At 50.0% G+C, this 27,758-nt stretch overlaps 1 protein-coding gene across 1 annotated transcript in view; it reads right to left on the bottom strand.

The window, feature by feature from the left end:
* Fhad1 (forkhead associated phosphopeptide binding domain 1) overlaps positions 1-27,758 on the bottom strand; it is a 105,396-nt gene that overhangs the window by 5,723 nt on the left and 71,915 nt on the right. Inside the window, exons 20-32 of the mRNA XM_051173674.1 lie at positions 27,423-27,596; positions 25,129-25,354; positions 23,128-23,212; positions 21,486-21,592; positions 19,758-19,917; positions 19,308-19,434; positions 13,338-13,467; positions 12,594-12,721; positions 9,194-9,289; positions 8,542-8,762; positions 7,472-7,637; positions 3,011-3,079; positions 348-401 (exon numbers count right to left, since the gene is read on the bottom strand). Of these exons, the coding sequence (XP_051029631.1) occupies positions 348-401; positions 3,011-3,079; positions 7,472-7,637; positions 8,542-8,762; positions 9,194-9,289; positions 12,594-12,721; positions 13,338-13,467; positions 19,308-19,434; positions 19,758-19,917; positions 21,486-21,592; positions 23,128-23,212; positions 25,129-25,354; positions 27,423-27,596 (1,743 nt within the window). The remainder of the gene's footprint in view (positions 1-347; positions 402-3,010; positions 3,080-7,471; positions 7,638-8,541; positions 8,763-9,193; positions 9,290-12,593; positions 12,722-13,337; positions 13,468-19,307; positions 19,435-19,757; positions 19,918-21,485; positions 21,593-23,127; positions 23,213-25,128; positions 25,355-27,422; positions 27,597-27,758) is intronic.

The following is a 27,758-nucleotide window of genomic DNA, read 5'->3' on the forward strand; positions in this document are numbered from 1 at the left end:
ATTGGGGCAATTCCAGGAAGGGCTGAATTGCAACTGCAATGGTTTAGTATATTTAAAATGTCACAGTCCCAAGTCTTATCTCTTAAAAAAAAAAAAAAACAGTATTTTAGATGGCATTCTCTCGGAATTTGAGAGAAATGCTTACCCAAATCGTGGTAAGTTTACAGCCTGGAACACCGAATATGTCCCACCTGCACTGGGCTCCATGGAGGCCTGTGTGGCTGGGGACACCCCGGCCTCTGAGCCTTAGGCCTGTCCTCTGTGGGCTAGGTTAGCCCCTGCCCCAGAGGTGAGTGAGATGTGGTGCTGATACCAAACGCTAACCATTTCCTCTCTTCCTGGCTCACCTGGAGACTTGAGCTCTGCATCTTGCTCTTGACCATCTCTATAAACATGCGTCTCTTTAATACAAAAAGAACAGTGACAGCATTTAGTTTAGACCCACACTGCCTTTTACGTCAAACAGGAATGCATTCTTATCTATTTTAAGATGATGTTCACTGGGAATGTTGGGCTTATTTGGGGGGGGGGCAGGAAGTGACATATCGGCTTTCAGTAAGGGGGCACTGCTTTTGGTGTACAAGGGCTCCTGCATAGCTGCTTAGGGATCTCTGCTTAGATTCTAGCTAGTTGGCTGAGGGCTCTCCCAGAGAACACAGACCCTTCTCAGGGGGCAAAGCTGCAGGGGTAAGGAGACCACAGTGAATGCTCAGCTCTCTGGGGATCGTCTGTTGAGAAGTCTTTGTCACCCTAGTCTGGATTCAGAAGTGTTGACCCTGGGGTCTTCCAGACCCTACTTAGGGGTAATTCCCAGGTACCAGAGCGAGCTGCAGCTTCCTGTTCAGATGTCAGCAAGTAAACCCAAGGGGGCTGTTAGGTAGAGGAGTTCCCAGAGAGCTCTGAACACCTGTGGGTCACAAAGACCCGTGCCTTCAGAACTCTGGATGAAAGACAAGGAAGAGAGATTGGGTGAGTATGGACCAGGAGCCTGGTTCCTTCCTAAGGAGCTGGGAACAAGGTGGCAGATGGACCATGGGCCTTGTGTTCTTGTCTCAGAGAAACTGGAGATCCAGCGTATCGAGATATTACTTTAAAATACAAACAAACAAACACCCCAAAACCTCAAACCAGAACACATCCCATGAGCCAGCTGAAGCACACCTGTAGGCAGCTATTTGTGACAGTCACTTCTGAGCCTCCCACTTGGCACTTGGCTGGCATGCAGTCAATACTCCTGGGTGGACTGCTGGAGAAAACGGTACCCAAGTCCGTTCAAACTTCATAATGGAAGCACATGTCTATGAAAACACATCTCCATCCAGTGTTTGGGACAGGCTTGGACTAAATTACTGGTTGTTTATCTGAATTCAAAAGGCAGAGGGTGTGGCCCTGTAATAGAGCTTGCTCCCAGCAGGCAAGGGGGCCCAGGTTCTATCCCCAACACTAGGAAGAGCAACAACCCCCATGAAATTCAGCTGTAACTGGGGGTTCTACTTTGCTTTTCCCCTCCTATTCTGGCAACCCCAAGTGGCTTTCCACCAATCCCATGGAGGGTTGGGAGTGGGGCTGTCTTCTGGGACAGGGAGAGTGAATGCTTGTCTGTCCTTTCCATCCTCTCAAAACATCTGTCCCCAGAACTCTCTGAGGGCTGAATTTAGCTGACAGTTGCCCTCTAGGATTTTGTACTTAGAAGGCCTTGAGCTTGCAGCTGTTCAGTATTTATCATGTTGGGGCTGGAGAGAAGGCTGTAGGAGCAGTTGCTCCTCTTCAGGGGACATGAATTTGGTTCCCAGGATCCACATTGCAGGCTTAGGACCAACTGCCTGTAACGCTAACCCCAAGATATCCCATGCCTTCTGGCCTCCGAGGACAGTTGTACATGTGTGTGAGTGTGCGGACGCATGTGTGTGCATGCGCGCGCGTGCGCGCGCGCGCACACACACACACACACACACACACACACACACACACACACACACACGGCACAAACCTGACTTACAGGGCCTAGGCTTGGATAATGACCACCACCCAGAGTATGTATTATTATAAAGTGGCAATTTGGAACCTTTCTTTCTTCCTCCCTCCCTCCTTTCCTTCCTTCCTTCCTTCCTTTTTTAAAGTACTGGGGACGGAGCCCAGGACTTTTTTACGCTAGGCAAGGACTCTAACACTGACCTGTTGGTTGTTCATGTGTCTTCTTTTCCCCCTGTTTTCTTCTCTTTCAGCAGCAGAACCCTTTACCCAACTCAAGTCCCATGACTATGTTAGCATGTAAGATATATGTAGTAAAGTTACTCTGGTGGATGTGGGCTTGGGGGTGTCAAGAGTCATCCCTTCCATGGGACCCAAGGATGCTGAGGGACCGTAGCTCACTGCTCCCGAGTCCACTTGTGAATGAAGGCCAGCTGGCCAATAGCTGAGCTCTGAAGGGCGAGCCAGGGAGTTGGACTCATGGGATGTGACTCAGTGGTCACATCATATCACATGACTCCCCCTCCCCCAGCTGGATGATCCTTGGTTCTGAGGACACTGGGAACAGCTCATGCACTGTATCTGGGGATCAGGGTGAACCAGGGACCAAGTTGGGTGGCTCTAAATTTCCTGGCTGCCAGGAAGCCTGAAGTAAGTGTGAAGCTGATGCAGGTGTGAGGGCCGCTATAGTCAGGGTCCTACTTTGTGTCCCCTTACCCTTCATCCTCAGGTTGGAGGTCCTGGATACCCTACTCTTTCTTCTTTTCTCATGGATTTGTCTCCAAATCCCCAAGCCATTTAGTGTCCCAGATGTTTTGTCACAGCAGCTAACAGTACACTGGTTTCCTGCACCTTGGGACCTTGGGTTAGACACTTGCCTGTCTCCTAGGTCCTTTGTCCTAGGATGAGGCTGGGAGGGAGCACGGGCAGGGTGTCAGGGTCCCTGGGCAGTGTGGGCTGCTGTTCATTGCTGCAGGGCTCTCACCCTTGCAAGGACCGGCGACTTTGCATGTATCTACCTGACCTTGCCTCTTCATACCTGCCTCTCATTGTCTTTGAAGGGACAGCTGCAGGATGCGTTTCTTTGCTCTTTGTCCTCTACTCGATCCTGAGTGAAAATATGAGGTGAGGGAGAGAGCAATTAGTCCCTCCTGTTCCAATCTGGGGTATACCTATGAGGGCTTCTGGGAGATGCTATGGTCCACTGCCCAGCACTCTCAGAAGAGGCATGTGGGAGGGTGGAACCCTTTCTCTTAGGCACTTTTTTCCCCATCCATACCCTGTACCACTCACCTATATTTTATTTTTCAGCCTCCCACCCTTGTGGCTCTCAATCCATCCCCATCCGGTATATCTACTGACTTCTTGAAATTTTTTTTTCCATTACATTAGTTTATTTATTTAGCATCGGTGTTAGCCATGAGCTCACGTGGAGGCTAGAGAACAACTCAAGGGACTGTTCTCTCCTTCTGCTTTATGGGACCTGGGACTCGAACTTATATAACTAAGCTTGGCTTCAAGTACCTTTACCTAACAAGCCAATCTCACCTGCCCAACATCTATTGGCCTCTACTCCTTGGCCACAGTGGGACAGAGACAAAGGGGATCTAGACAATATCTGGGCCCAAGCCAATCTTAGAAGGCAGTGAATTAAACAGAGTAAGGGTGGTGGTGACCACAAGAGAAATCATTGGACATTCTACTTGCTCAGGCTCTATACCCACACTCTAGTTGAATGGAACCCTGTGGGCCATGCTCTGTTTATACTCACATCCTGAAGACAAGGAATCTAAGGTAATTACGTGGGAGGGGCTGGGGGGGCTCTGGCCTGGCTGAACCTCGTGAAAGCAGTATCCAAGCCCCTGGGCTGGGATTTGATAGCCTGGGGGCCTGGAAAGGAGTGAAGTTTTCTCCCCTGGCCAGAGCCAGTCACTGATAGCAGCTGTTCTCACACTCCCAACCCCGACAGAGCCGGGAAAGGGCCCACAGGCTTCTCAGAGGGCAGCTCCCGAGTGTTTAAAAGCTTTCTATTGAGAATTCCCATCTGAGCCATTCACGGAAAGTATCTGCTCTTTCTTGGCTGAGGCCCCAGCTGCCTTCACCAATAGAAAAGACCTCTTTACAAAAGGACTGCCAGCTCCATGGGAGCAGGAAAAGCCTCGGGGGTTTGCTTTGCCGGGCTCTCAGTGGAGGGGGCAGGAGCAGCCCCAACCGTCTGGAGTTGCCTTTCTCTCCCCACAGGACTGCGTTTTCTGGGGTGCTGCTGGCATTCTGCCATGTATCCCTCCCCACGATCCTGCAAATCGGGCCTGTTTGCCACTGCCGCTTTTGAGAAGCCAGAAACATGGGATGGTCCCCTACTAGTCATGGGTCTCCGAGGTGGGCACAGACCCTGTTGTTTGACTCCCAAAGCTGACCGGGCAGCACAGCCTGGGCATTGTCACAGTCCTATTGTCCCACAGAGAAGGCTCTGAGGTCCCAGGCTCTGTGTGTGTCCACACCACAGTTTTCTCAGTGTCTCATCACATTAGTGTACAGACAGTAGTGAATGTTCTCCCTCATGCGTGCTTCCACAGGTCTTGGAACTATGCATGTGTGTATGACACTGGAGTAGGGGTCTAGGGGACCAAAGGTGCTCCTGGGGTCGAGCAAAGGGAGTATAGGAGAGAGTGAGTGAGTGTGTGTTCACAATGTGCAGTATGCGTGTGTACCAGAGTGTCCTCCCATAACCCAGTGCCACGCGCAAGGCTTATATACATCAGTGAGAAGTCAAGAAGAAAGAGTGTTAGTTTGGAGGCATGACTTTTGATTCTGCAAAGTTCTGTGCTGTGAAGAGGAGCTCAAACATTAAAATACATTGGTGTGTGTGTGTGTGCGCGTGCGTGCGTGCGTGCGCGCGCGCGCGTGTGTGTGTGTGTGTGTGTGTGTGTGTGTGTGTGTCTTGGTCTGTCGTGGAGGAGTATGATTCTGAAGCTCCAGACAGGAAAATTCCCTCTCCAGGGGCCCAACCAGTCCATCTTTGTGATGGAGACTTACAAGAATGTTAAGCTTCCTTGAGAAAAAAAATTAAATGTAAAAATTTTAAAAACTGATTTTCCTTTAAGGACCCACCCCCAGATTCTCAGGGATCAACCTGCCCCTGAATGCTAGGGTCAAAGGGGTTTGCCACCACACTTCCTTTTATTTATTTATTTATTTTAATGAAAATACACTCCTAGGATGGAGAGATGATTTAGATCCTTTCTTTTCCCTTAGCAAACAAGAGTCACTGACAATATGTAGAGTTACAGGCATTATATGAAAACCAGAGCCCTAGAATGACACCCCAGTACCCTGGCAGTCAGGGGGGTGTAGAGGTTAGCGGGATCGTGAGGCAAAGGACTTGATGTGAGTTCTGTGTCTGTCACTGGACTGCCAAACATTGTGACCCTTGCCAGTCTCAGTTCTCTGAGCCTGCTGGCCCAAGATGAGCCCTCTGCAAGCTGTGGAATGCAGCAGGTGCAGTATAGAGTAAGCATGCCCAGCCAGCAGGCACGCATGAGCCTGGGCGGAGCATGACATTTATCAGTACAGCTCCATCTATCTCTCCACACTGTAAAACTCGAGAATTTGCAAGGCCCCAGCCCTAGCTCTGCTGGGACCCCTGCTGCAGGTTCAACTGAGCCATTTTAGTTCCCCCACGCAGGATGTCTGGTGCCAACAGACTGGACGGCTGCATTGTGTATGAATGAGGCAGCTCGTGAATAATGCATGTGACACTGATTATGCAAATCCCCAGGTCCTTACATTTTCAGCCAGCACACCACAATGGGCTGTTGGGGGCCCTCTGAGGTCCTGTTCTATGGTTTGTGTCTGTTCTGGAGGACCTTGACTGCCAAATCTCAGACGGCATCTTGGGAAGAAGTGGGCACCTTGGCAAGCCCTACCTCCTGTCATTCCTTCAGCTGCCCTGGTGTGGCTTTAGTGCAAAAGTCCCCTGTCTTCAGCCTGAGGTAGCCCATGGCATGCGCATGCAGAGGCGGGATGAGTATGAACAGCCATGATGGGGGCTGCCTTCATTGCTGGGGTGGGGTTGGCTTCTACAATGACGCCCTCTCAGGAGAGCTTCCTGGAAGGGGAAGCTTTTCTCATGTCTGGGCCTCCTCAGAGCTTGCATGCGCGCATGCACACACGCACACACACACACACACAGAGTCACATCCATGTTGATGTACACAGAAGAGTCATGAGTGCGCCTATGCCAACACAGATACATACACTGTTAGTCACACATATACACACATGTGCAAGCATGTCCATTGGCATGCGTATTTGAACACTTATGCACATAGTCATATACATGCAAACATGCATGTATATACATGTGCATGCACATACATGCACACACACATAAACATACAGCTCCAAAGTTGAAAAAGATAACAGGTACAAGGGGAGTCCTGGGGGCAGGCCCAGCGCACAGCACAAGAATCAGGGAGACACCTGGGGCCATGGTGCAATCCTCTTCACCAGCTACCGTGTGAACCTCTCAACTCTCTGTTCTCACTTTTCTTCTTTACAGAGTCTCATCTCATGTGGCTCAGGTGGGTTCCAAACTCGGCTATACACTCTTAACTCTTCTATCTCTGTCTCCTGAGTGCTGGGCTCACAGGCAGGCATCACCACACACAGTTTAGACAGTGCTGGGAATCTGACCCAGGGCTTTGCAAATCCTGGGTAACCAGCTGAGCTACATTCTGTCCCAAGCCCTGGTCTCTCAACCCACTGACACTCCATTTCCTCATTTGGGGGAAAAGATCAGGACCGTGGCCATCACCAGGAAGGCCCCTTAATGGCATTAGTAAATGGCCATGCCTGCAAAGCGCAGACTGAGCCCTGGGCCTGGCCTGTGGAGGGTCATGAAGGGAAGGTGGTAGTGGTTAATTTCTTCTTGTCAGCCTTATCCAAGCCTGAGTTCTGTTCTGTCTTAGCACAAGTTGAGGTGGCTGCCAAGATGGCTCCCAAGGAGTGAAGGCGACTACTGTCAAGCTGACAGACAACCTGAGTTTGATGCCCAGGTCCCACATGGTGGAGGGAAAAGAAATGATTCCTGAGAACTGTGCCTGACCCCCACATGTGTATTGTAGCACATGCACACCCACGCACATACTGGCAATGAAACAAACATGTATTCAAAAGTAATACAGATGGACCCCGGGGATCTGAGGTTAAAAACCTGCTTAAGATCTCAGAGCAGGCGGTAGAGTGCAGAGTGGCAATACTGACTAGGTCTCTTGGCCAAAAAAGCCATTCTGCCACCATCTGCACTGAGGGGTCTTCCTGGGATTCTTATATTGTTTCTTTTTGGTTTTTTGAGACAGAGTTTCCTGTGTAGTCCTGGCTGTCCTGGGACTCACTCTGTAGACCAGGCCGGCCTCAAACTCACAGAGATCTCTTAGCCTCTGCCTCCCAGGTGCTGGGATTAAAGGCATGCGCCACCACTCCCAGTTGACTGGCTTACCTTCTGCTGCTTGAAGGCCCTGTTGAGCCTCTTCTCCTGGAACAGCAGCTGCTCTGTGCGCTCCAGAGCCTCCTTTAGCAGCGCCTTCTCTTCGGCTTCTTTGCACACATCATCCTCCAGCTTTGCCACCTGCGTCTGGTACATCTGAATGGACACTTTGCTCTGCCTGGGTGCATGGAGAGACAGAGTCCCTTTCCCCCTCACTGTCCCCACTCACCATTAAGGCCCCAACCTCTCTAGATCCTTCCAAGTGGGGCTGACTTAGGAGACCGCAACAAAGACTTGGGGACTAGAGAGCTGGACACATGGGGCATGTACAGCATTGGATGACTCAGTGTGTGCCACTGGCCTTTCCATGTTCTAGGGTGTGGGTGGGGACCTGTCAAGTCTTTGGGAAATGATGGACCCTCAAAATCACACAAGTGCTAAATCAAGGTTCGTGTGTGTGTGTGTGTGTGTGTGTGTGTGTGTGTGTGTGTGTGTGTACACCAATTTGTGTGAATGTGGACATGCATGTATGGAGGCTAGAGGGGTAACCTCAGGTATGTATCCTTGCCTTTAATGTTGTTGAAGGTGGGATCTCTCTGTTGTTTTCCTGTTTTGTATGCCAGAACAGTGAATCCCATTTCTGCCTCCCATCTTCCCGTAGGAGCTCTAGAATCCTAGACCCTCCTACTACTGTTTTCATGGAGATTCTGGAGATTGAAACTCAGCTTCTTACCCTTGTGGAACAGGTATTTTACCTATAGAACCATCTCCAGCCTTTTGTCATTTTGAGACAAGGTTGTACACTGCCCAGGTTAGCTTTGAACTTGCTGTGTAGTAGAGGTTGACCTTGAAATCCTGATCCTCCTGCCTGTACCTCCTGAGTGCTGGAATTATAGATGTGAGCAACCATGCCAAGTTCTATGCACTGCTTGGGATGGAACCCATGACTTCATGCATGCTAGGCTCCAGGAGGTCATGTTCCCCCATGGGGTGTTTTTACTTAATCTGCATCCTGGCCTCTGTCCTGTCCCAGCCCAGCAGTGTGTGGCTGTCCGTGCTGAGGCAGGGGACACCTGTGGTACCTGAGCTGTTCTAGTTCCTGCTCACATCCTCTCAGGAGTTCTTCCTTCCTCTGAAGCTGGGTCTTGAGCTGAGTGATCTTATCAAACACCAGGCCCAGGTCCTTCCGCCGGAGGTGGTTGATCCTCTCGCGCTCTTTGGGAGAGAGGTGCCTCAAGTTCACATGGCCGGACATGTCCTTGATGTTCATCAGGCTGCTCAGTGTCCTGATCATGTCCATGTACTGCAAGGAGATGGGTTGCTGGTAAGAGCAACACCGGAGGCCACATGGAGGCCATCGGGAGGCTGATGTCTGATTCTAGCTCATTCTTTGTAGCCGTAGGAAGCAAAAGAGGATGTTGGCAGTGACTGCAGTTAGGTCTTTCATTTTCCCCACAGCTATGTACAGTAAGTCTTTTCCGGAACGGGTAGAAAATGATAACAGAAATTAACACTCATTCTAACGACAGAGCTTTCAAGGGATTGGGCTATGTGCCGATTCCTGACCCATGCTGGGTAGCAGCCGGGTCTTGCTGAGTTATTAGAACTCAGTATGGCTTAGAGGTTGATACTTAGTAAACGGCCCTGTGGTTAACAATAGTGATGACATGTGGGAACCAGTGCTGGGCAGAAAGGAAAGGAAAGGGAGGGGACGTCACAAGCGCGTGCACACACCATCTTCTCACTGAGTTCTAAGGCATCTGAAGCATCTGTTTTCGTAGACTTCTCAATGGCCAAGCTGCAGCCCGGGCCGAAAATTCCAGTCTGAGGCTGAAATAAAAGAGAAACGAACACTCTCTTGGCGTTCTGTCATTGGCGTCAGCCACGGGGAAGCCAGGGCCCTGTGTGACTATGGAAGAGGGGTCCCACGGGTTTCTTATCTCTATTCCTGACCACCTAGTTGGAATTCTTGCTGGCTTTGTTATATGTGTACCTGTTTCTCCTCTGATGTCATCCCTCTAGGACGGTGTCTCTGCACCCCACTTTCCCAGGTTGTTTGGTGACGTCTAGGCTCATCTGAAGAGGACAAGTGCTATTGACATCCAATGGGAGGATGATGAGGCTGCCATGAACAAGACAGTCTCCAGTCAAACTGGCTGGGGTCATCTGACCCCAGATACTCTGTGTGTGTGGAGAGGGAGGCCAGTGGCCAATCTCAGGTGCCATTTCTCAGGGGCTGTCTGTTCTCCATCTTGTTCTTTGATAGTGTCTCTCACCAGGTCCTGAGGTTTGCTGATCCCCCAAATCCTTGTCTTTACTTCCCCAGCATTGGAATTTCCAGTACACACACCAGAGCCCAGCTTTTTTTTTTTTTTTTTTTTTTTTTGAGACAGGGTTTCACTGTGTACCTCTAGCTGGTCTGGACTCACTACGTAGACTAGACTGGCCTAGAAATCACAGAGTTCCACCTGCCCGTGCCTCGAAAGAGCTGGGATTAAAAGCATGCACTGCCACCATGTTCCCCACCCCCTTTTAATGTATGCTCCGGGGATCAAACTCCAGTCATCATGTTTGCATGGCAATTACTTTACCAATTAAGGCATCACAGCCCTTGACCCCAACTATTGTGTCAATGTTGAGAAGTCCTGGCCTAAGTGACAAGCTCCATAGATATGGCGACCATGTAGCTGTCTGTGTATACTCCACTTCTATGCCTAGTGTGGCACTCACTGGTCACATGGTGGGCAGGAGATGTGCCTGAGGGATGAATGAATGAAGGCTATGCAGGAACATTGTGTTCTCCTTTTGTTAGACGAACCTCATTTCCACACAGCAGAAATGAGTCCTTCAGAAGATGTGGCCCAAGTGTTCTCCAGGTGGGTGAGGCTCCCCGGACTGTTTCCTGAGATGAAGAAGGCTGGGCCTTCCAGCTGTGCATTTGCTATGCCCTGCATCAGTCAGCTGGCTTCTGGGAGCTCTGACTGGAAGATGGGACAGCAGCCAGGCCAGACATAGAGCGTGGAGAGCCATGAGTAACTGTAATACACCTCATCAAGACCCAAGTGGACTGTAGTGTTCAGTAGGCACATCACGGGCATCTTGGTTGGTCCTCAGCATCTGCAGGTGCTGCCGTGTGACCCCTGAAGACCAAAATAGCACCAAAAAACCCTGACAGGAAAACCAGAAAGGCTTGACGGTGGTAACTGTGGCTTGATAATCGCTCATCCTCTGAGATACGAAAAGACTGTGTGTGTGTGTTACACATGCATGTGGCCTGTGTATGTGTGTGCATAGGCATGTGTAACCCGTGTGTGCCGAGGCTAGAGGAAGTTGAGTGCCCTGTGCTGTCTCTCTTTACCTTCTTCCCTTGAGACAGGGCCTCTCACTGAGCCTGGAGCTAGGTTGGCAGCCAGCAAGCTCCAATGATCCTCCTGTCTCCATCTCCCATAATGCTGGGGTTAGAGGTGGGTGTGTGGCCACACCCTGCTTTTTCCATGGACACTGGGCATTTGAACTCAGATCCTCATGTTTGAAGAACAAGTGCTCTTATCCACTGAACCATCTCTCCAGACCTGACTGAGAGGGCATCTTTACAAGATGACAGTAAATTGAGCAGTGTCCTCTGCGCCACTCTCCAGGACTCCCCATTTCATCCTTTGTAGACTGGCAGGGTGCCAGAGGAAGACAGTCAGAGACAGAGGACAGGCTCCGTCCTTCTGTGTCTCTGTGCCCTTGGATGAAGTACTTGGCTTCTGAAAACCTAATTCTTAATCTGTAAAATAGGGGCAGTGGAAAGCTATAGCCCAGCTTGCTGCAAGGATGGATTCCCCAAGCAGGTGAAGGGCTTGGCTAGGCTCAGCAAACATTCCATCCATGTGGACTTTTCTTCCTAGCTACTCCTCTTATAATTCAAATCACTCCCGACTATGGAGGATCAAAGCTTTTTAAAAACAGAGTTGGGAGGTCCCCTGCTGTGTAGTGGCAGTGGTGGATCACCCACAAAGGGAAGGCCTGTCTGGGAAGCAGAGTCAGGCCATGAGATCTATCTGACCTCCCATCTGGAGACTGTCCCTCCACACCCAGCCCTGGAGACTGGGTGTGTGATGTTTATTAAGAAAACCAGCTCACTTCAAAGACCTTCATCTCCAACCCTAGTAAATGCCCAGAAATATAATTAGACAGGGTATTAGTTCAGATAGGGTAACTTTGTTGTTCATCTAGAAGCTCCCATATGCTTTATTCTGTGTGTCAGCCAGTATGCAGTCAGTAGGTCCTGTGATTGATTGACATTGACCTGAGCTGTCCATTGTCAGGTGTCCATCAACTACTTAGTCTAACATCCTTTAGGTTATATGGTCACTTTCAATGTCACAATTAGTCACTTCTGAGAATCTTGGCATCTAGGGTTCCACTTCTTCCTTGGATAGTATTATTTAGGAATAATAGCTACCTATTATTTAGTGTAAATTCTGAGTCAGGCTTGGGGGGGGCATTCATAGAGTTATCTTGACTATTGTTGTTGTTGTTGGGAGAGTTATATAAGTAGCCCAGGTAGGCCTAAAACTTAGCATGTAGTCAGACATGGCCTGTACTCCTAATCTCCCTGCCTATACTCGTGAGTCCTGGGATTACAGGTGCATGTCGCCACGCTTGGCTCGCCTTTCAGGCTTTCACCACAGCCTTCCTGGAGGACACACAGCATTCAGTCTGGGCTCCATCACGTGACCCTCTGGCCCTCTCGTCACAGCTTCCTTCTACTTGTACCTGTTCGTGTCTTTCAGTTTATAAGGAGCAGCAGACTTTGGCAAACTCATGGCATAGCCTCATCAGTCAGCCAGCCTGTTGGACATTTTCTGCAGGATGTAACATCTCATAGGAAAAGGAGAAGCCTTTGGGCTTCAGTGGCCAATCTGGCTCAGAGTCAAAGCAATGGCATACTGTACTGTGTATATGGAGACCACTGTCTGTGCCCGTATCCAACGACTCAGTGGCGAGTGCATGTAGACAGACTCCTGCTCGTCAGGGAGGCCCTGGCCCTGAACCTCCAACACACTGGCTTGCGTCTCAGTTCACATCAGCCCTAATGCCCACCCTCTTGTGTAAGTCACTGTGGAGACAAACGATTTTTGGTTACCGATCGGATCTCTATTCTTGAGAGAGTCGTCATGTCAGGCTTTGCGTCTAATAATATTTTCTGTACATTTTTTTCCATTCTGAGGGTCTTTAGTTCTAGGAACGATTCATTCGCGTGGTCCTTATGATCTACAAAAGAAATAATTTAGACTCAGGAAGACATAACTTCACATCGTCACAGTAGCTACAACTTACAGGTCACTTACCATAGGGCCGTTTTAGTCCTCACGACCTCCCTGGTAGAAGAGGAAACCAAGGCTTAGAGACATTGAACGATCTGCCCAAGGCCACACAATGAGCATGAGGCTTTGGCCACAAAGCTGTCACTGCAGAAGTGAACTTCGCCTAAGGCCTTTCAGGCACAGAGATGGAGATGGGATCTGTCCTGGGATACCTGGTACCCAGCGCCTTGCTCAGTCAACAGCTGCTCATTCTGAGCCTTTCTGAATGGGGAACTCAAAGAGACAACCCCAGGGCTCATCTTCAGGTAGCATTAGACCATGACGAAGTTCCCACCAGGCCACGGTGAAATAAGGAGGAGGACAGTAGTGAGTTTTTCATGTCCTATTTATTTAACATCAGGGCCTGCATTTGACTCTGAGGCGGGGCCTGGCCCATCACTGTTAGTGTTAGAGTGTCTTTCCGCTTATGAGATGACGGGGGCATCCTGGCCAATCAGTTGGTCCCCAAGGAGCACACCAGGCTCTGGGGCCCCCAAGCTGGGACTAAGGAGCGGAGAACTTACTGGAGGAGCTGGCCATCTCTAGTTCTTTGATTCGTGTCCGGAGTTCCGACAAGGCCTTTTTCTGCCGCTGAATGATTTCCTCGTGTCGAGACCCTTTGCACTTGGCCCCCAGGTCACTGAAGGACTGCTCCTGGAGACAGGGTGGCACAGACAGCAGCTCTATAAGGGTCCAGCTACTTCCCTCAGGTTCCCAGGGACATGAACAATGCCTGTTCAGCAGAAACCCTGTCTTTCAGCACTTCTGGGAAATATCACAAGTGCTTCAGCAGAGAAAGGGTTTCCATTTTTCATCCCAGCCCCTGTAGAAGGATTTCCAACTCCTCTTCCTACTTAGTGGCATCATAAATGAAACATCCCCTAGACTCCTTCTCTGCAGACTTTATTTCTTCTAATGGTCTCTCATGCCTGCATCTCTGTTTCTTTTTTCTTTCTTAATTTTTTTTAGGGGGGGGGAAAGGGTCTTTCTAAGTAGTCCTAGCTGTCCTGGAACTTACTATGTAGACCAGAGCTCAGAGATCTGCCAACCTTCTGAATGCTGGGTTTAAAGATGTGTGTCATCACACCCAGCTTTGAGTCTCCATTTGTTAAAAAATCTGATCTTGTTCTGAGTAGTAACTTTTTAAAAATAATTTTTAAAAAATTACTTTTAACAGTGGTGTGTATGTGTGTGTGCTTCATCATCTTTAATGGTGGTATGTGTGTGTACATGTGTGTGCATGTGCGTGTGCGTGTGTGTGTGTGTGTGTGTGCTCGCATGCACATCAGGTCCCACAGAGGTGGAGTTCAGGTGGTTGTGAGCTGCCGGATGCAGATGCTGGGAGTAGAACTGAAGGCCCATGCAAGAGCCCCAGGATACTTAATTGCTGAGCCCTCTCTCCAGCCCCTGCAGTTCTAGTTCTAGGGGTGCGTTTTTACTGTTTTCTTCCCCTTTTCCCTTCTGTGGTGCTGAGGATGGAACCCAGTTCTCATACACAATAAGCTCAGCTGTATGCCCTATGTGGTTTCCTTTGACACTGGTCACAAGGATGGTTTTCTCCTGTCTGTTTGGGGTACTGGGCAGCCTGGCACTTGGTTGGTCTGGAGAGAGCTCTGAGACTCCAGGATCTCTAGAGTGGCCAGTCCAGAAAAACTTTCTGTTACAATAGAATATTCCATGCCTGCCTCGTATGGTATGATAGGTGCTGGCCACATGTGGCCCCACGGGACCCTCAGAGACTAGAGTGAGCTTTACTCAGGACGCAGACAGGGAAAGTCTTTGAAAGATGAATTCAGGAGCTGGGCACTGGCGGCACACACCTTTAATCCCAGCACTTGGGAGGCAGAGGCAGGCGGATCTCTGTGAGTTAAAGGCCAGCCTGGTCTACAGAGTAAGTTCCAGGACAGGCTCCAAAGCCACAGAGAAACCCTGTCTTGAAAAAACAAAAACACACACAAAACAAACAAACAAAAAGGATTCAGGAGAATGTAGGATTTTTTTTTTTTTCCTGTAGAACAATGAGGAAACACACACAGTCATAACTGAGTGCTTATCCACATGCTCCAAGTCCGAGCCCCATCCCCAGCACTGTATAAACTGAGCAAGGTGATATGTGCCTGTGATCCCAGCACTTGGAGTGGCGTTTGTGGAAGGATCAGAAGTTCAAGGTCCTTCTTGTCTACATATGAGTTTGAGGCCAGGCTGGGTTACATGAGATCCTGTCTCGGTTTTTCATTCACTCACTCACTCATTCATTCATTCCCCACCTCGGCCTGCTAAGCTTGCTCCAGGCTCTCAGGCTCCATGGGTCTTGTATCCTGGTATGAGCAGACAGACAGCGGGGAGGGTACATAGGGAGAGACCTAGTAGACCGGGACAAATGTCACACGGGTAATTAAGTGGGAACCAGGGATGGGGTGCTTCAAGTGATTTTCAGTTGTCAGACAGTTGCTAGGGGGAGGCCTTAGCCAAGCTGGCAAGAATGGGAAGAAACAAAGTCTCTTTTCTAACTATTTTAAAAATAGCAACTCTTGGTTCATTTTAGATTGCAGCTATAGATACTGAAGGGAGCATATATAGCACGAGGTGAACTGAAGTTATTAAAACTTTATATAGCTAGGCATCTCTGCCTCTATTTCTTTTTTTAAAGATGTTTCTCCTGTTTTAAATTTTTCCTTGAGACAGGATTCCACATGGCCCAGGTTGCCCTCAAACTTCCTATGTAGACAAAGATGACCTTGAACTCCTGGTCCTCTTGTCTCCACCTCCTGAGTGCTGGGATGTCAGGCGTGTACTTTTGTGTTTCGGTTCTGTGGTATTACAGCGTGCTCTCAAGGCTTTGTGTCTTCCACAAGCACCCTTCCGGCTGAGCTTCGTACCTGGCCCTGTGTCTATCAGTCCATTACTAGTTATCCATATTCTCATTCGTATTCATCGCCCCCATCCCCTCATCCCCTTTGCTAGACACCTCCGGCAAAGACCCAAGCTAAGCTTCTCCCGTGGGCCTGGACTTTGCGAACCAGACACGTGAGCATTGGATACCCTAGCATCAGTGAATGAGATACCCACCCACCGACAGAGCCCAGGGACAGAGAGTCGCATGTTCTCCTCTGCTGACTCTGGTTGTTTCTTTAAAAGTCAATAGGATGATGGGTCCCAGACTCTGACCTAGTCGAACCGGCTCCCTGGGAGGTGTTCAAGGCCCACAGGCTCCTCCTCCAGGGGGCTCGGCAATGCAGTCTGAGGACCTGGTGGGAACACTCTCTTCTCCTTGGTGTTTCTGTCACTCACACTGTTACTTCTTTCTGGCTCTGCTCCAAATTTCCCCCTGTGGAGGCCTCTTACCACAGGTGCTGAGAGAGGACCTCTTTCCTATGATGCTCTCATCTATTGTGCTGGTCAGTCTTTTCTTCCTTCCTTCATTCCTTTTTCTTTTTCTTTTCTCTTTTTGTTGTTGTCATTGGGAAGAGGGTACCTCAAGTGAGAAAATGCCTCTATCACACTGGTCTGTGGGGCATCTTCTTGATCAATGATTTCAATGATTGGCATGGGAGGGCCCAGCCCACTTCAGGTAGTGCTACCTGGGGCCAGACGGTCCTGGGGTGTATAAGAAAGCAGGGTGATGGGTTGGAGAGATGGCTCAGCAATTAAGACCACTGGCTGCTCTTCCAGAGGACTTGGGTTCAATTCCCAGCACTCACATAGGAGTTTACAGTAATCTATAACTTCTGCTCTGGGGAATCTGATGCCCTTGGACTGACATACCTGCAGGCAAAACACCAATGTACATAAAATAAGACGAAGAAAGCAGGGTGAGCAAGGCAGGAAAAGCAAGCAGCATCCACCATGGCCTCTGCTTTACTTCCAGCCTCCAGGTTCCTGCCTCGAGTTTCTACTCTGACTTCCTCCATGATGAACAACAGTACGCTGTAAGATGAAATGAACCCTTTCCTCCCTAAATGGTGTTTGGTCAGAGTGTTTATCACAGTGATAGAAAGCAAACTAGGACAGTCTCAAGTCCTGCCATAATAGTTCCTCAAGCCACTTGACCCCACCTTGTCCCTAGGACATTTTACTCTATACTGACCATTTCCTTTCTGTCTCCTCCCTTCCTGCACAGCACACAGGCTCCAGAGGGCAAGGCATGCCTCAGTGGAGACTGGTGCTCAAGATGGGAAAAGTCTGCCAGGAGTGAGGAGCCTCCCCCCGGCCTCCGATAGTGCCAGGGCTGCTGGGTGGCTGAGGGGACCTAACTGGTCTGGTGTATTGACCTGGAGCTGGACCACCTTAGGGCTTGGTTCTGTGCGGGTCTCATTCACCTACTGGAGGGCATCCGTTTGTCCTGGAAGGAACCACCTGAATGCTCCCTCCTACTGGATAGAAGCTGGCAGATGCTGCACTGGGACAGATGGGCAGGCTCAGCAGCCAGGCCAGACTCTTTCATGGGAGAGGAAGCACCATGTGACCCTCCTCACGCTCCTCTGGGAACTCTTGCCAGAGAGGACATAGATTCTTTCTCATACAACTCCCTAGCCCTCTGACCCTCTCTGGCTTTGGAAACAGGAAGTAGCCTGGGCAAGGACCACTGTTCCAAGAAGGGACATTTTTTGCCTTTTATCTTGCATCCTCCCTCCCCCATCAACCTCAACTTGGATAGAGGAACAAAAAGCCACCATTCAACAGGTCTCCCCATGGAACACGTGTGTGTGTGTGTGTGTGTGTGTGTGTGTGTGTGTGTGTGTGTGTGTGTGTGTGTGATGTGTAGGGCATCTGTAAACCATTCCCTGTCTCTAGCACAAGGCCTGATACACGCAGGTACTCAATAGCCATCATGGGTCAGATCTTGCGTTGAGGGCTCATGATTCCAACAGGATTGACATTTCCTGCCCAGCATAGCTTCCAGCCACCTGGACCATTGCACTCCTCCTCCTGGTTGCCCTGAGCAATGGGAGCCCCTTCTATTAATGTTCTCTGGACAGTACTCAGTGCCAGGGACAGCTGGCTGGACCTCAAGCCCTTTCATCCTGGCTGCCTGAAGCCCTGGCTTGCGGCTGTCTGGCAGGGGTAGAGTCTTTGCTGACACATTTGGCCTTGTTTCTTTTGCAGATGATTCATTCTCTGGTTTCTCGAAGTGAAAGGAAAAGGTTGTTCTGGGCTGGACTCTAGGAATCAGAGGCCTCAAGGAACCACTGAGCTCTACAGTCAGCCTACTTACTAGGCAAATGTCACTGCGCCAGGCATGGGGACAGAGTGTGAGCATTGGTGTTGAGGACCACCTGAGGGAGACTGTTCTCTCTCAGACATGATTCTTACTGGATGAGCATCTGGGACTTTCGGGCAACCACACAGAGAGACCTATCAAGTGACTGCCCTGATGTGTGTGTGGGTCATATTAACCGCATGGCTCTCTGGGAAGGCCATTTGGTTCTGTGCTGCACAGTTTAGGAAGCCCCTTGGCCCCAGCAACTTCATGGCTAAACATGATTGGACAACTTATACTAATTACAGCACCAGGTTAAGGGGGACACAGCTGGACTCTCCGTCATCTGGGGACTGGCTAGATAAAATGGGCACACAATGGAATTATAAGCAGCCACATAAACAAACAAAGTGGACTTTTATAGACTTAGTTGAAAAGATACCAGTCCAATAGTATTTGTGGGCTGGGAAGATGGGCTCAGTGGTTAAGACAGCTTGTTTTGCAAGCATTAGGGAACTGAGTTCAGATCTCCAGCACCCATTTACAAAAGCTAAGCATGGCTGCATGCACCTGTAACCCCAAAGCTGGAAATAGGTTTGCTCATCAGCTCTGCAGGAAAAATAAGATGGTATGCTCTAGGTTCAGCAAGGGACCCTGTCTCAAGGGTGATAAGACAGTTAGAGCCAGATAGCTGATAGCCAATGTTCTCCTTTGGCCTCCATACATGTCTCTCTCTCTCTCTCTCTCTCTCTCTCTCTCTCTCTCTCTCACACACACACACACACACACACACACGAGAAAGAGGCAGAGAGAGAGAGATGAACAAATTGAAGAATTACCAGAAAACTTCCTACCAGATGTGTTTGTGGGTATGCATAAATAAAATGTGCTTCCCAACCATTCTCAGAGGAGGGAACAGGCACACAGTGACTTCCCTAGGGACACGGACTTTCTATGTAAAGGGGTGGGAACTCAACCCCAGGCAGACTTGATGCATGGTAGATAGCCAACCACTACCCAGCCACCACTACGATCCCTGATTGTAGGAAGACGTGGTGGTGGGCTCAGGGGAGAGAGCTGCTGGCACTGTCTCCATTGTTGATAGTGTAACCATGGCGACTGTGATTATGGGGCAGGACTCTGTCTTACTCTCTCATTTCATGCGAATGAGTAATACTTTTAGAAGACTTTAACCCTTGGGCTTTTGAGTGTCACCCAAAGCCTGGACCTGCCTAGGGCCCTGGTCCTGCCTGGAGCTCCAGTCTTGCCCCAAGCTGCAGTCCCAGACACTGACCTCTTGCAAGCTGGAGAATGTATCTGGGTGCACTGGTTCTATCTGCAATGAGATGTCACACTTCTGGCTCAGATTCCTAGGCTTTTGCTCCAAGCTCAGGTGGGGTCTGTGTTTCTCTTGGGAAGCCCTGGGGCAGGGAGGGACATCACAGGTGTCAGGCAGCTCAGGGTTCACGGACCTTTGCATCCCTCCGTAACCCAGAAGTAAAACTATTTTTCACAGGTATCTGAATTCTTTCAGACTTCCTGCATTTAGGCTGAGCCCAGTCACCTGGGAGGATGCCCGTTCAGAACCCAGCACAGCTGTATTAATTAATGAGTCTCCGGAGCCATGTAATGCTACCACTCATTCCCCCCCCCCCCAGGTCTGATTCAGCCAGCATTTACTGAGCCCTCTCTCTGTGTGCCAGACGCCTCGGGGTGGCCCCACCACACGGACCCATTCCCACACCTGAGCGCCTCCCTGAGGACCTTCAGTTCCCGGTCTTTCTTCTCCACCAGGCCGCTTGCCTGTACCACCTTCACTTTGAGCATGCTCAGCTCGCTGCTCAGCTGTTGAACCAGGGCCACGTGCCGCTCCAACTCCATCTTCTGCTTCTCACTTAGCTCCCCTGGGAGTGACAGGAAGTTGGTGAGTGGTTTTCCACCTCAGATCTGTGTCATGGCCTATCTGACAGCCCTACGAGACCCACAAGACAGGTTTGCCCCGGGGTTCTCAGGGGCTCAAGTGCCTCCTGGGAGCTCCGCCAGAGCCTTAGCGTGTGACGTTAGGTGGCACAATGAGCCCCCTGCTTCTGCCTCACTACGGTGGTGTTATGCCAGCACTTGCTGTCCCCCTGGTCTTTTAGGACACCCTGGCCAATATCAGCTACCTGCTTCTGAGTCTTTTTGTTTATTCTTTTGTTTTCAGACAAGGTCTCATGTATCCTAGGCTGGTCTCCAACTCTTTATATAGCCAGCAATGGCCTTAAACTTCTAATCCTCCTGTCTATACCTCCTCAGTGCCGGGATCACAGGTGTGTGACACCAGCTCACTTTCATTTAGTGCTGGGATTTGAACCTGGGTCCTCATGCACGCTAGGCAAGTACTCCAACTGAGCCACATACCCAGCTGCCTCTATCTTTTTGCCCAGGGGTGTTCTCAGGCCCCTGGACTCTTTTGGGCTATGTTCCTGCCAGGTACAACAGTGTTTAATCCACAGCTGGCACAGACAGCTGTCCCTGTTCTTAGCTCTCTCTGGTAGAATCAGTTCCAGGCACCCCAGTGTCCTATAGTTCTGGGCACTTCATTTTCTTTCCCTTGGCTCAAGCTCTACTTCACTGCCAGCATTTACTGGGGTTATGGCTTGAGCAGACAGGTTGTAGTGGAGTTCCAGTTTTAGGCTCCACTGCTGGGAGAACCCACACTAAGACCTTTGCACTTCCTTCACTCTTCAATTGCAGGTCACAGGGGAATTGCCCTTAGCATTCCCTCTTCACAGACTCAGGACACTGAGGCTCAGAGAGGCAGAGTCTTGTCTACGTCCAGGACCTAATGGTGATCAGGTTCAGGAATGGGCTCTGACTCTATACCATATCATTTCTCAGGGAGCAAATAATCCTGAGTGTTTGGGGATGTCAGAGGCTGGCTTTCTCCCTCCATCCTTCCTTCTCTCCTTTTTCCCATCTCCCACTTCTGGAATCTAGTCTTGTTACCTCTCAAATCCTGCCTGGACTTTTTGTCCTTCCAGAGGCTAGGGATAGGGAAGAGAAGGAGGCCATATGAATTGAGAGGAAGGATGGGGAAACTGAGCCACAGGAGGGACTGAGCCAGGCTGTATTCCGTGCAGGAGGGTGTGTGACACTCCTACGCTGGGTGGGCCAATGAGGAAGGAATGTGTGGTCTTTTCGCATGATGAAGAGGAGGCTCGTGAGGCCCTCCACACTGCACCCAGGCTCCTGCAAAGGGCCCAGCCCTGGGACAAACCTCACTACTGCCCTCCCAGGGGTGGAGAATGCTCTGCATTAGAAAATATTGATGATAAAGGTCCACCAAGTGTATGTGGTCCCTGGGTGATGGGGCTGCAGGTACACCGGAAAGCAGGTCCCCAAGATGCTCCGAGAACAAGGCTGCTGAGTCTGCCTTCACTTCCTTCCTGAGAGGGTCAGGGTGTCAAGTGACCCAGGAACTCAGACCAACCTCTCAGGTCTGACATCCTGCCATGGGCTTCATTGAGGTCTGTCCTCAGCCTCATGATGATCTCCTGCTGAGATAGGATTTCCTTCTGAGCAGTCAGTAAGTCATCTCTGTAATTCAACAACAATAACAGGCCCAGTCAGCTGTGCTCAACATCCCTGGTGACTCCTGAGGGGACTAGAAAGCAGGACCCAGAGAAAAACGCTCAAAATGGCTAGGGATGAACCTTGGGACCCCAGCCCAGCCATGGGACCTATCAACACTGATTGACAGGCAGTGGGTTTTGTGGGAAGAAGATGAAAGACTATTGGGGGGGGTGTTCAGGGCTTTCATGAGGATGGCGGGGAGACAAGGACTTTCTGTTTGTTTACTGGCACACTGGGATCCTGGGCACTGGGGACCAGGCAATAAAGGAGACACAGGAATGGTGAACAACGGATAGATGGCATGTTTGATATCATGAGAATTGCTGTCCCCATTGGAAGGGTGCTTCACAGGACAGGCACTCACTGGGACCACAGCATATAGGCTTGCGAGGAATGGGGCAGTAACTGGAAGTTGAGCTGTGCATTTGAGGGAGTATGAGGGACCTGGATGGGATACACACTTTTGTGTGCACTTGTATTAGGGGAAGGATGGTACTGAGTAGAAGGTAGTATTGAGGCCTATCAGTTTGGCATTTGGAAGGCCCAGGCTACACACACACACACACACACACACACACACACACACACACACACACACACACACACAGAGGTGCCTCTGTCTTTCTTGGAATGAAGATTTAATGCCTCCTTGTTTACATATTGCTCTGTAGTAGCCTTTTGGACTATTCTATTTATTGCTTAATTTTTAGTGGTACTAGATCCAGCCCAGGGCCTCACACATGTAAGACCAGTGCTTCACCACTGAGCTACATTCCAAGCCCATTTTGTGTTTTCCAGTCATTACATAGCCCAGGTTGACCTCCTATGCACACTTCTGAGCACTGGGGTCAGAGGTGTGTGTCACCACACCTAGACACAGATAGGTTTTGTTTTTTCAAAAATTATCAGTTCCTTGAGGTTCCATAGACTCCTTGACTGTTAGGGTTGGAGATGAGAGCTCATTAGCTAGGGTCATTTAGTGCAATCTACTCCATATATTTTATCTATCTATTTTGTATGTGTGTGTGTGCCACACTGTACTTGTGGAGGTCAAAGGACAGCCTGGGAGACTCTGTTCTCTCTTTCTACCGTGTGGGTTCTGGGGATCACATTGGGGCTGTCAGGCTTGGCATCGAGTGCCCTTTTGCCAAGGCATCTATCTGGCAAGCTGTTGACCCTTTCCAGAACTCTCCTCTGTAAGTGGTTGGCACTGTCAGCGTGGATCATAAGAATGAGATTCTCCCCGGGGGGGTTCACGACAGAAAGCAAATCACTGCACCTGCCCACAATCACCAAGCTGTAGGCATGCACCTCCTACAAAGGCAGCTGCTCAGGGAGGCAGTCTGACTCACTCAGGACTGCAAGGCCACCAAGGGTGGATCTCCCCACCACATCATCCTCACTTGCAACAGGAACTGAGAAATCTAAGCAACCCTGAGAACACAAATCTGGTCATGTTCCTGCTCCTTCAATGCCTTGAGACCCGCCTTGGCACTTACATCAGGTGGTCGCACGCTACTTGTTTGGTGATGCTGTCCAGTGGGGGTCCTGCTGTGAGCTCTTGGGGTACTTCCTCCTTTTGAGCTGCATTAGAGGGGGTGCGTGTCAATATCATCACAGTCCATAGGCAGTGGACTTCCCCTTTCCCTTCTCCTGTGAGTCGGGAGTCTATCCTGAGACTCCCCACATGTATGGTGTCACAGGCCGAGGTTGTCACTCCGGGTGTGAAGTCTGGATGTGTCTTGTGTCCTCTGACATGCTGTGTTGATATTTAATCCCCACTGTAAGGTTTAAGAAGGTGGAGGCTTGGTCTCACTGGGGTGTTAGAGGAGTGAGTAGATTAGAGGAGACCCCATAGTGGAGCCCAGGGGGCAGACACATTCGCATTCCTTGTCTCTCATTCTTTCCTATTTTCTTGTGTTTTTAAAAACAGAGACTCATGTAGCCCAGGCTGGCCCCAAACTCACTATGTAGCTAAGGATGGCTCTGAACTTCTGATCCTCCTGCCTCCACCTCCCCAGTGCTGAGGTTACAGGCATGCAACACTAGATCCCATTTATGTGGTGACAGATGGCACCCAGGTCTTCCTGCTTGCCAGGCCAGCACTCTACCCACTGAGCCACACCCCAAACTTTGCACACCCCTTGTCTCTTGGCATATGACACCCTGTGCTTTCTCAGGGCTCTGCTGTCAAGGCCATCACCAGAACCACCTTGAACCTAACCTCCAACTAAACATCTTTTCTTATTTTCCCACTCCTAAGACTGGGCTGCCAACAACAGAGAGTGGGCTGATATGGTCATGAGCTTTTCCTGGCTGCTGGGTGTGGCAGGGGTCACCAGTAACATTTACAGACAAGGAAGCGATTTGAGGATGAGGGACCTGATGGCAATGGCCCAGCCAAGCTTCAAGAGGGTCACACCTCCTGTCCTTTTCTCCTTCTAGACAAAAACCTTAAAAGAATTCATGTGTTCAGTCTCCCATCTCCCCTGCCCACTCCTTTGTCCAATGTCCCCGGCTTTCCAATTCTTGCTCAGTTGATTATTCACCCAACAATTTTATGGCAGACACTTGTCTAAGGGCAGAAATGACATAGATGCTGCCACCCTTAGGTCCCATTGAGTAGCCTCACTCTTACCTGAATTCTGGCTTAGGAGACAGAGCCTGCTCTGTGCCCTTGTTGTGGGGCCCTGCTTACCCCAAGTCATTGTCAGGGCACTAGCTTTGTTACTCACAGGGATAGTTGTGGATAGTCTACCATGGATCTCTAGCGCCTAAAGGAAGTTGGGGTATCATCGATGTGCAAATAAGAGGAGAATACAAATTGTGCTGAGGTAAGCCTGAACTCCGTGTCTCCCACTGGGGGCGAGCTCACCTCTGGGAGAACTTTGGTGACACTTGGGGACACTTGGCCATGAGGCAGAAGAGAAATGAGGCTAGTTGTGGAGATCAGGGGATATAGCTAAAGCAGGCACCCTGCCCCCAAGCAAAGCTTATCCAGCGCCAAAACACCAGCAGTGCTGACGCTGACACCTAGGGCCTGGGGCCTCGGCTTCCAGAACTTTCCACCCAGCGCTTAGCATCTGTCATGAGTGACCTGGGTCATTTAGGGTGAGTGAGTGGTGTAACTCTGATTGCTGTTTTTAGCCTCTTTGGGTTTATTTGGTAGGAGGCCAGTCCTGGCTGTCCAGGAGAGCTGTTAGTAAGGTCACAGTGGCCAGTGGCCACAGAGATGGCCCTGGATTGATTCAGGTTTTCATGTGGAAAAGACAACGCCACTAATAGCTCTGTCTGCCCGTGTGCCTTGCTGGCTCACTGGGTCAGCATAAAGGATGTCCTAACTCATTGTCGTTACTTTGGTTCTGTTAGGCCTTGGAGGGCTTCAAACATCATGTGCATTGAGGAGCAAAAGGGGGCCAACAGAGAGTGAGGGAGCTTTCAGATGCGGCCCAACCTGGGACCACGCAGGGGTTGGGTTTTTCTCACAGCCCCAGCCCTACCTGGCTCGATGTCTTTTAACGTGGCGATCTCCCCTTCAATTTTCCTGTGGTGCTGGGACACTTGGCAGAGCCTTTCCTCCAGGCTCACGATGGTCTGCGAGTGCTGCTTGATCTGTTCTTTGTACTCAGTGATTTCCTCCTCGAAGCCGTGCTTCTGGGATTCCCGCTCATCCTGCAGGGCCTTCATCGACTGCTGCTGCAGCTTGAGCCGCTCCTCCAGAATGATCTGGGGAACCAGGGAGGGAGAAGTAACCTGGGGGGGGGGCTGGGGTAGGTGGCAGCAGTCTGCCTCATTTGCACACACAGATGCTCAACTGCACCCTACCTGAGAGCCTCTGCAGGTGTGTCCCTGCTGGCAACCTTCACCCTCCCAGTATGGCTGAGCAGTCTGTCTTCTAGGCTTAATTACCTCTTTAGAGGAAATTCATGGACATGTGTTCATAGGGGAGTCCTAGACAGTTTCTATTGTATTTGTTTTCTTCTCCCCGAGACCTTCAACACTTGAAGTAGCCTTTGGTTTTTTGTTTCTCTCTCCTGCGAGAGTCTCAGCTCCATACAGCAAAATCCTTGCCTGCACTTACTGGTGTACCCACAGCACCTAGACTCAGATGCTTGATGAGAATTAATGAATAGTGTGTGTGTGTGTGTGTGTGTGCGTGCGTGCGTGTGCGCGCGCGCGCGCGCATGTTGAAAAGATGGATCAGCGATTAAGAGCACTGGCTGCTCTTCCAGAGGACTTGGATTCAGTTCTCAGCACCCATGTGGTGGCTCACAACTGTCTATAACTCTAGTTCCAGGGATCCAACGCCCTAGTCTGGCTTCCATGGGAACCAGGTACACCCATAGTAGTGCACAGACACAAATACAGGCCAAACACTCATACATATAAAATAAAAATACATGCATCTTTGAAAAAAGGATTCATGAGTCAGGCAGTGGTGGCACATGCCTTTGATCTCAGCTCTCGGGAGGCAGAAGTGGGTGGATCTCTGTGAGTTTGAGCCTGTTTCAGGACAGCCAGCCCTACACAGAGAAACCCTGTCTCGGAAAACAAAACAAAACAAAACAAAACAAAACAAAACAAAACAAAACTAATGAATGGAGAACAGTTGGATGAGAAAAGCGCAAACCAATTTGTATTTATTTGTATGTATCCTGTATGTGGAGGTCAGAGGACGACCTTAGCTGTCATTTACCTTTTTTATTGAGATAGGATCTCTTCCTGACCAGTAACTTACCATGTAGGCTCGGTTGGCTGGTCAGTGAGCCCCAGGGATTTGCCAGTCTCTGCCTCTCTGCTGCTGAGAGTATAAGTATGGACTGTAATTCTTTTTTAAAAAAATAATTTATTTAAATTTATTCTATATGCATTGGTGTGAAGGTGTCAGATCCCCTGGAACTGGAGTTATAGACAGCTGTGAGCTGCCATGTGGGTGCTGAGGATTGAACCGGGGTCCTCTGGAAGTGTTCTCAACCACTGAGCCATCTCTCCAGCCCCTGCACTGCAATTCTTATCAACTAAAATTACCAACAAATTCTCTTAGAAAATCAGCCACCGCCGTGACTGCCCTCCACTCTCTGACGCTTCCTGATGTCTGCACCCCAGCGCCTCTCGGCCTGCCTTGCTCTGCTCCTGGATATGCTGGACATTGGCCTCCCAGCATCCCACAAGCGTGGATGTTTTGCAATCTCTCCAGATCCCCAAATTTATTTTATTTGAGGCAGGGCCCTAATCAAGTTGCCCTGCTGGTCTTTGAACTCACATTGGAGCCCTGGCAGACCTTGAATGTATTTCTTCTTTTTTCTCAGCCTCCAGAGGAGCTGGGATTACAAGCCTGTCTCATCAGGCCCAGCAAGGTGATCTTTCCCAACAGGGGTGATTTATGCCTCTAAGGGACATTTGGCAGTATCTGTCTCAGCTGGGGGTGGGGAGAATGCTGTCTATGTCCACAAAGCACAGGAAAGTCCCTGAGAAGAAAGGTACCTGGCCCAGAAAGTCCGAGGTGGAGGCGGGGCAGGCCAGGTCTCAACCTCCCTTACCCCCTCTTTTCCACTACTGTGTCATAGTTAGGATTTCTATTTCTGCGATGGTGCTCTCAGGTCACCCTCCACTGCTGAGGGAAGTCAGGACAGGAACCTGGAGGCAGGAGCTGGTGCAGAAGCTATGCTCCCTGCGGCTTGCTCAGCCTGCTTTCTCATAGAACCCAGGGCCACCAGCCCAGGGATGGCCCCGCCCACAAGTCATGTGCTGCCCTCCTCCATGGCGGAAGCTTACCATTTTCAGATCAACTCACCATTTTTGTCTTGGTCGTTTCGAGCTCGGCTAATGTTTCATTTAACTTGAGGGCGAGGCTCTCGGCTTTGAGACTCTCGGCTGTCTTCATCCGCTGAGTCTCCTCCACCATGGCCAGGGCGTCGTTTAATTTACTATTTAAGATGTCCTCTTTCTGTCCCTTTGATTCTATCTCCTAGACAAACAGCAAACACCAAGCTAACAAGGTCTGGGGATTAAATATTTACCCTTCTGTCCTTATTCCCCCAGGCTGTTAGAGAGGACACAGACTCCACCCTTGATGTGTCTTGAGTCCAAAGCCCAAGGATTTTCTGGAAGTTTCCAATTACTGCGGAAC

This window comes from Phodopus roborovskii, unplaced genomic scaffold, assembly GCF_943737965.1.
Source record: "Phodopus roborovskii unplaced genomic scaffold, PHOROB, whole genome shotgun sequence".
Lineage (NCBI taxonomy): Eukaryota > Metazoa > Chordata > Mammalia > Rodentia > Cricetidae > Phodopus > Phodopus roborovskii.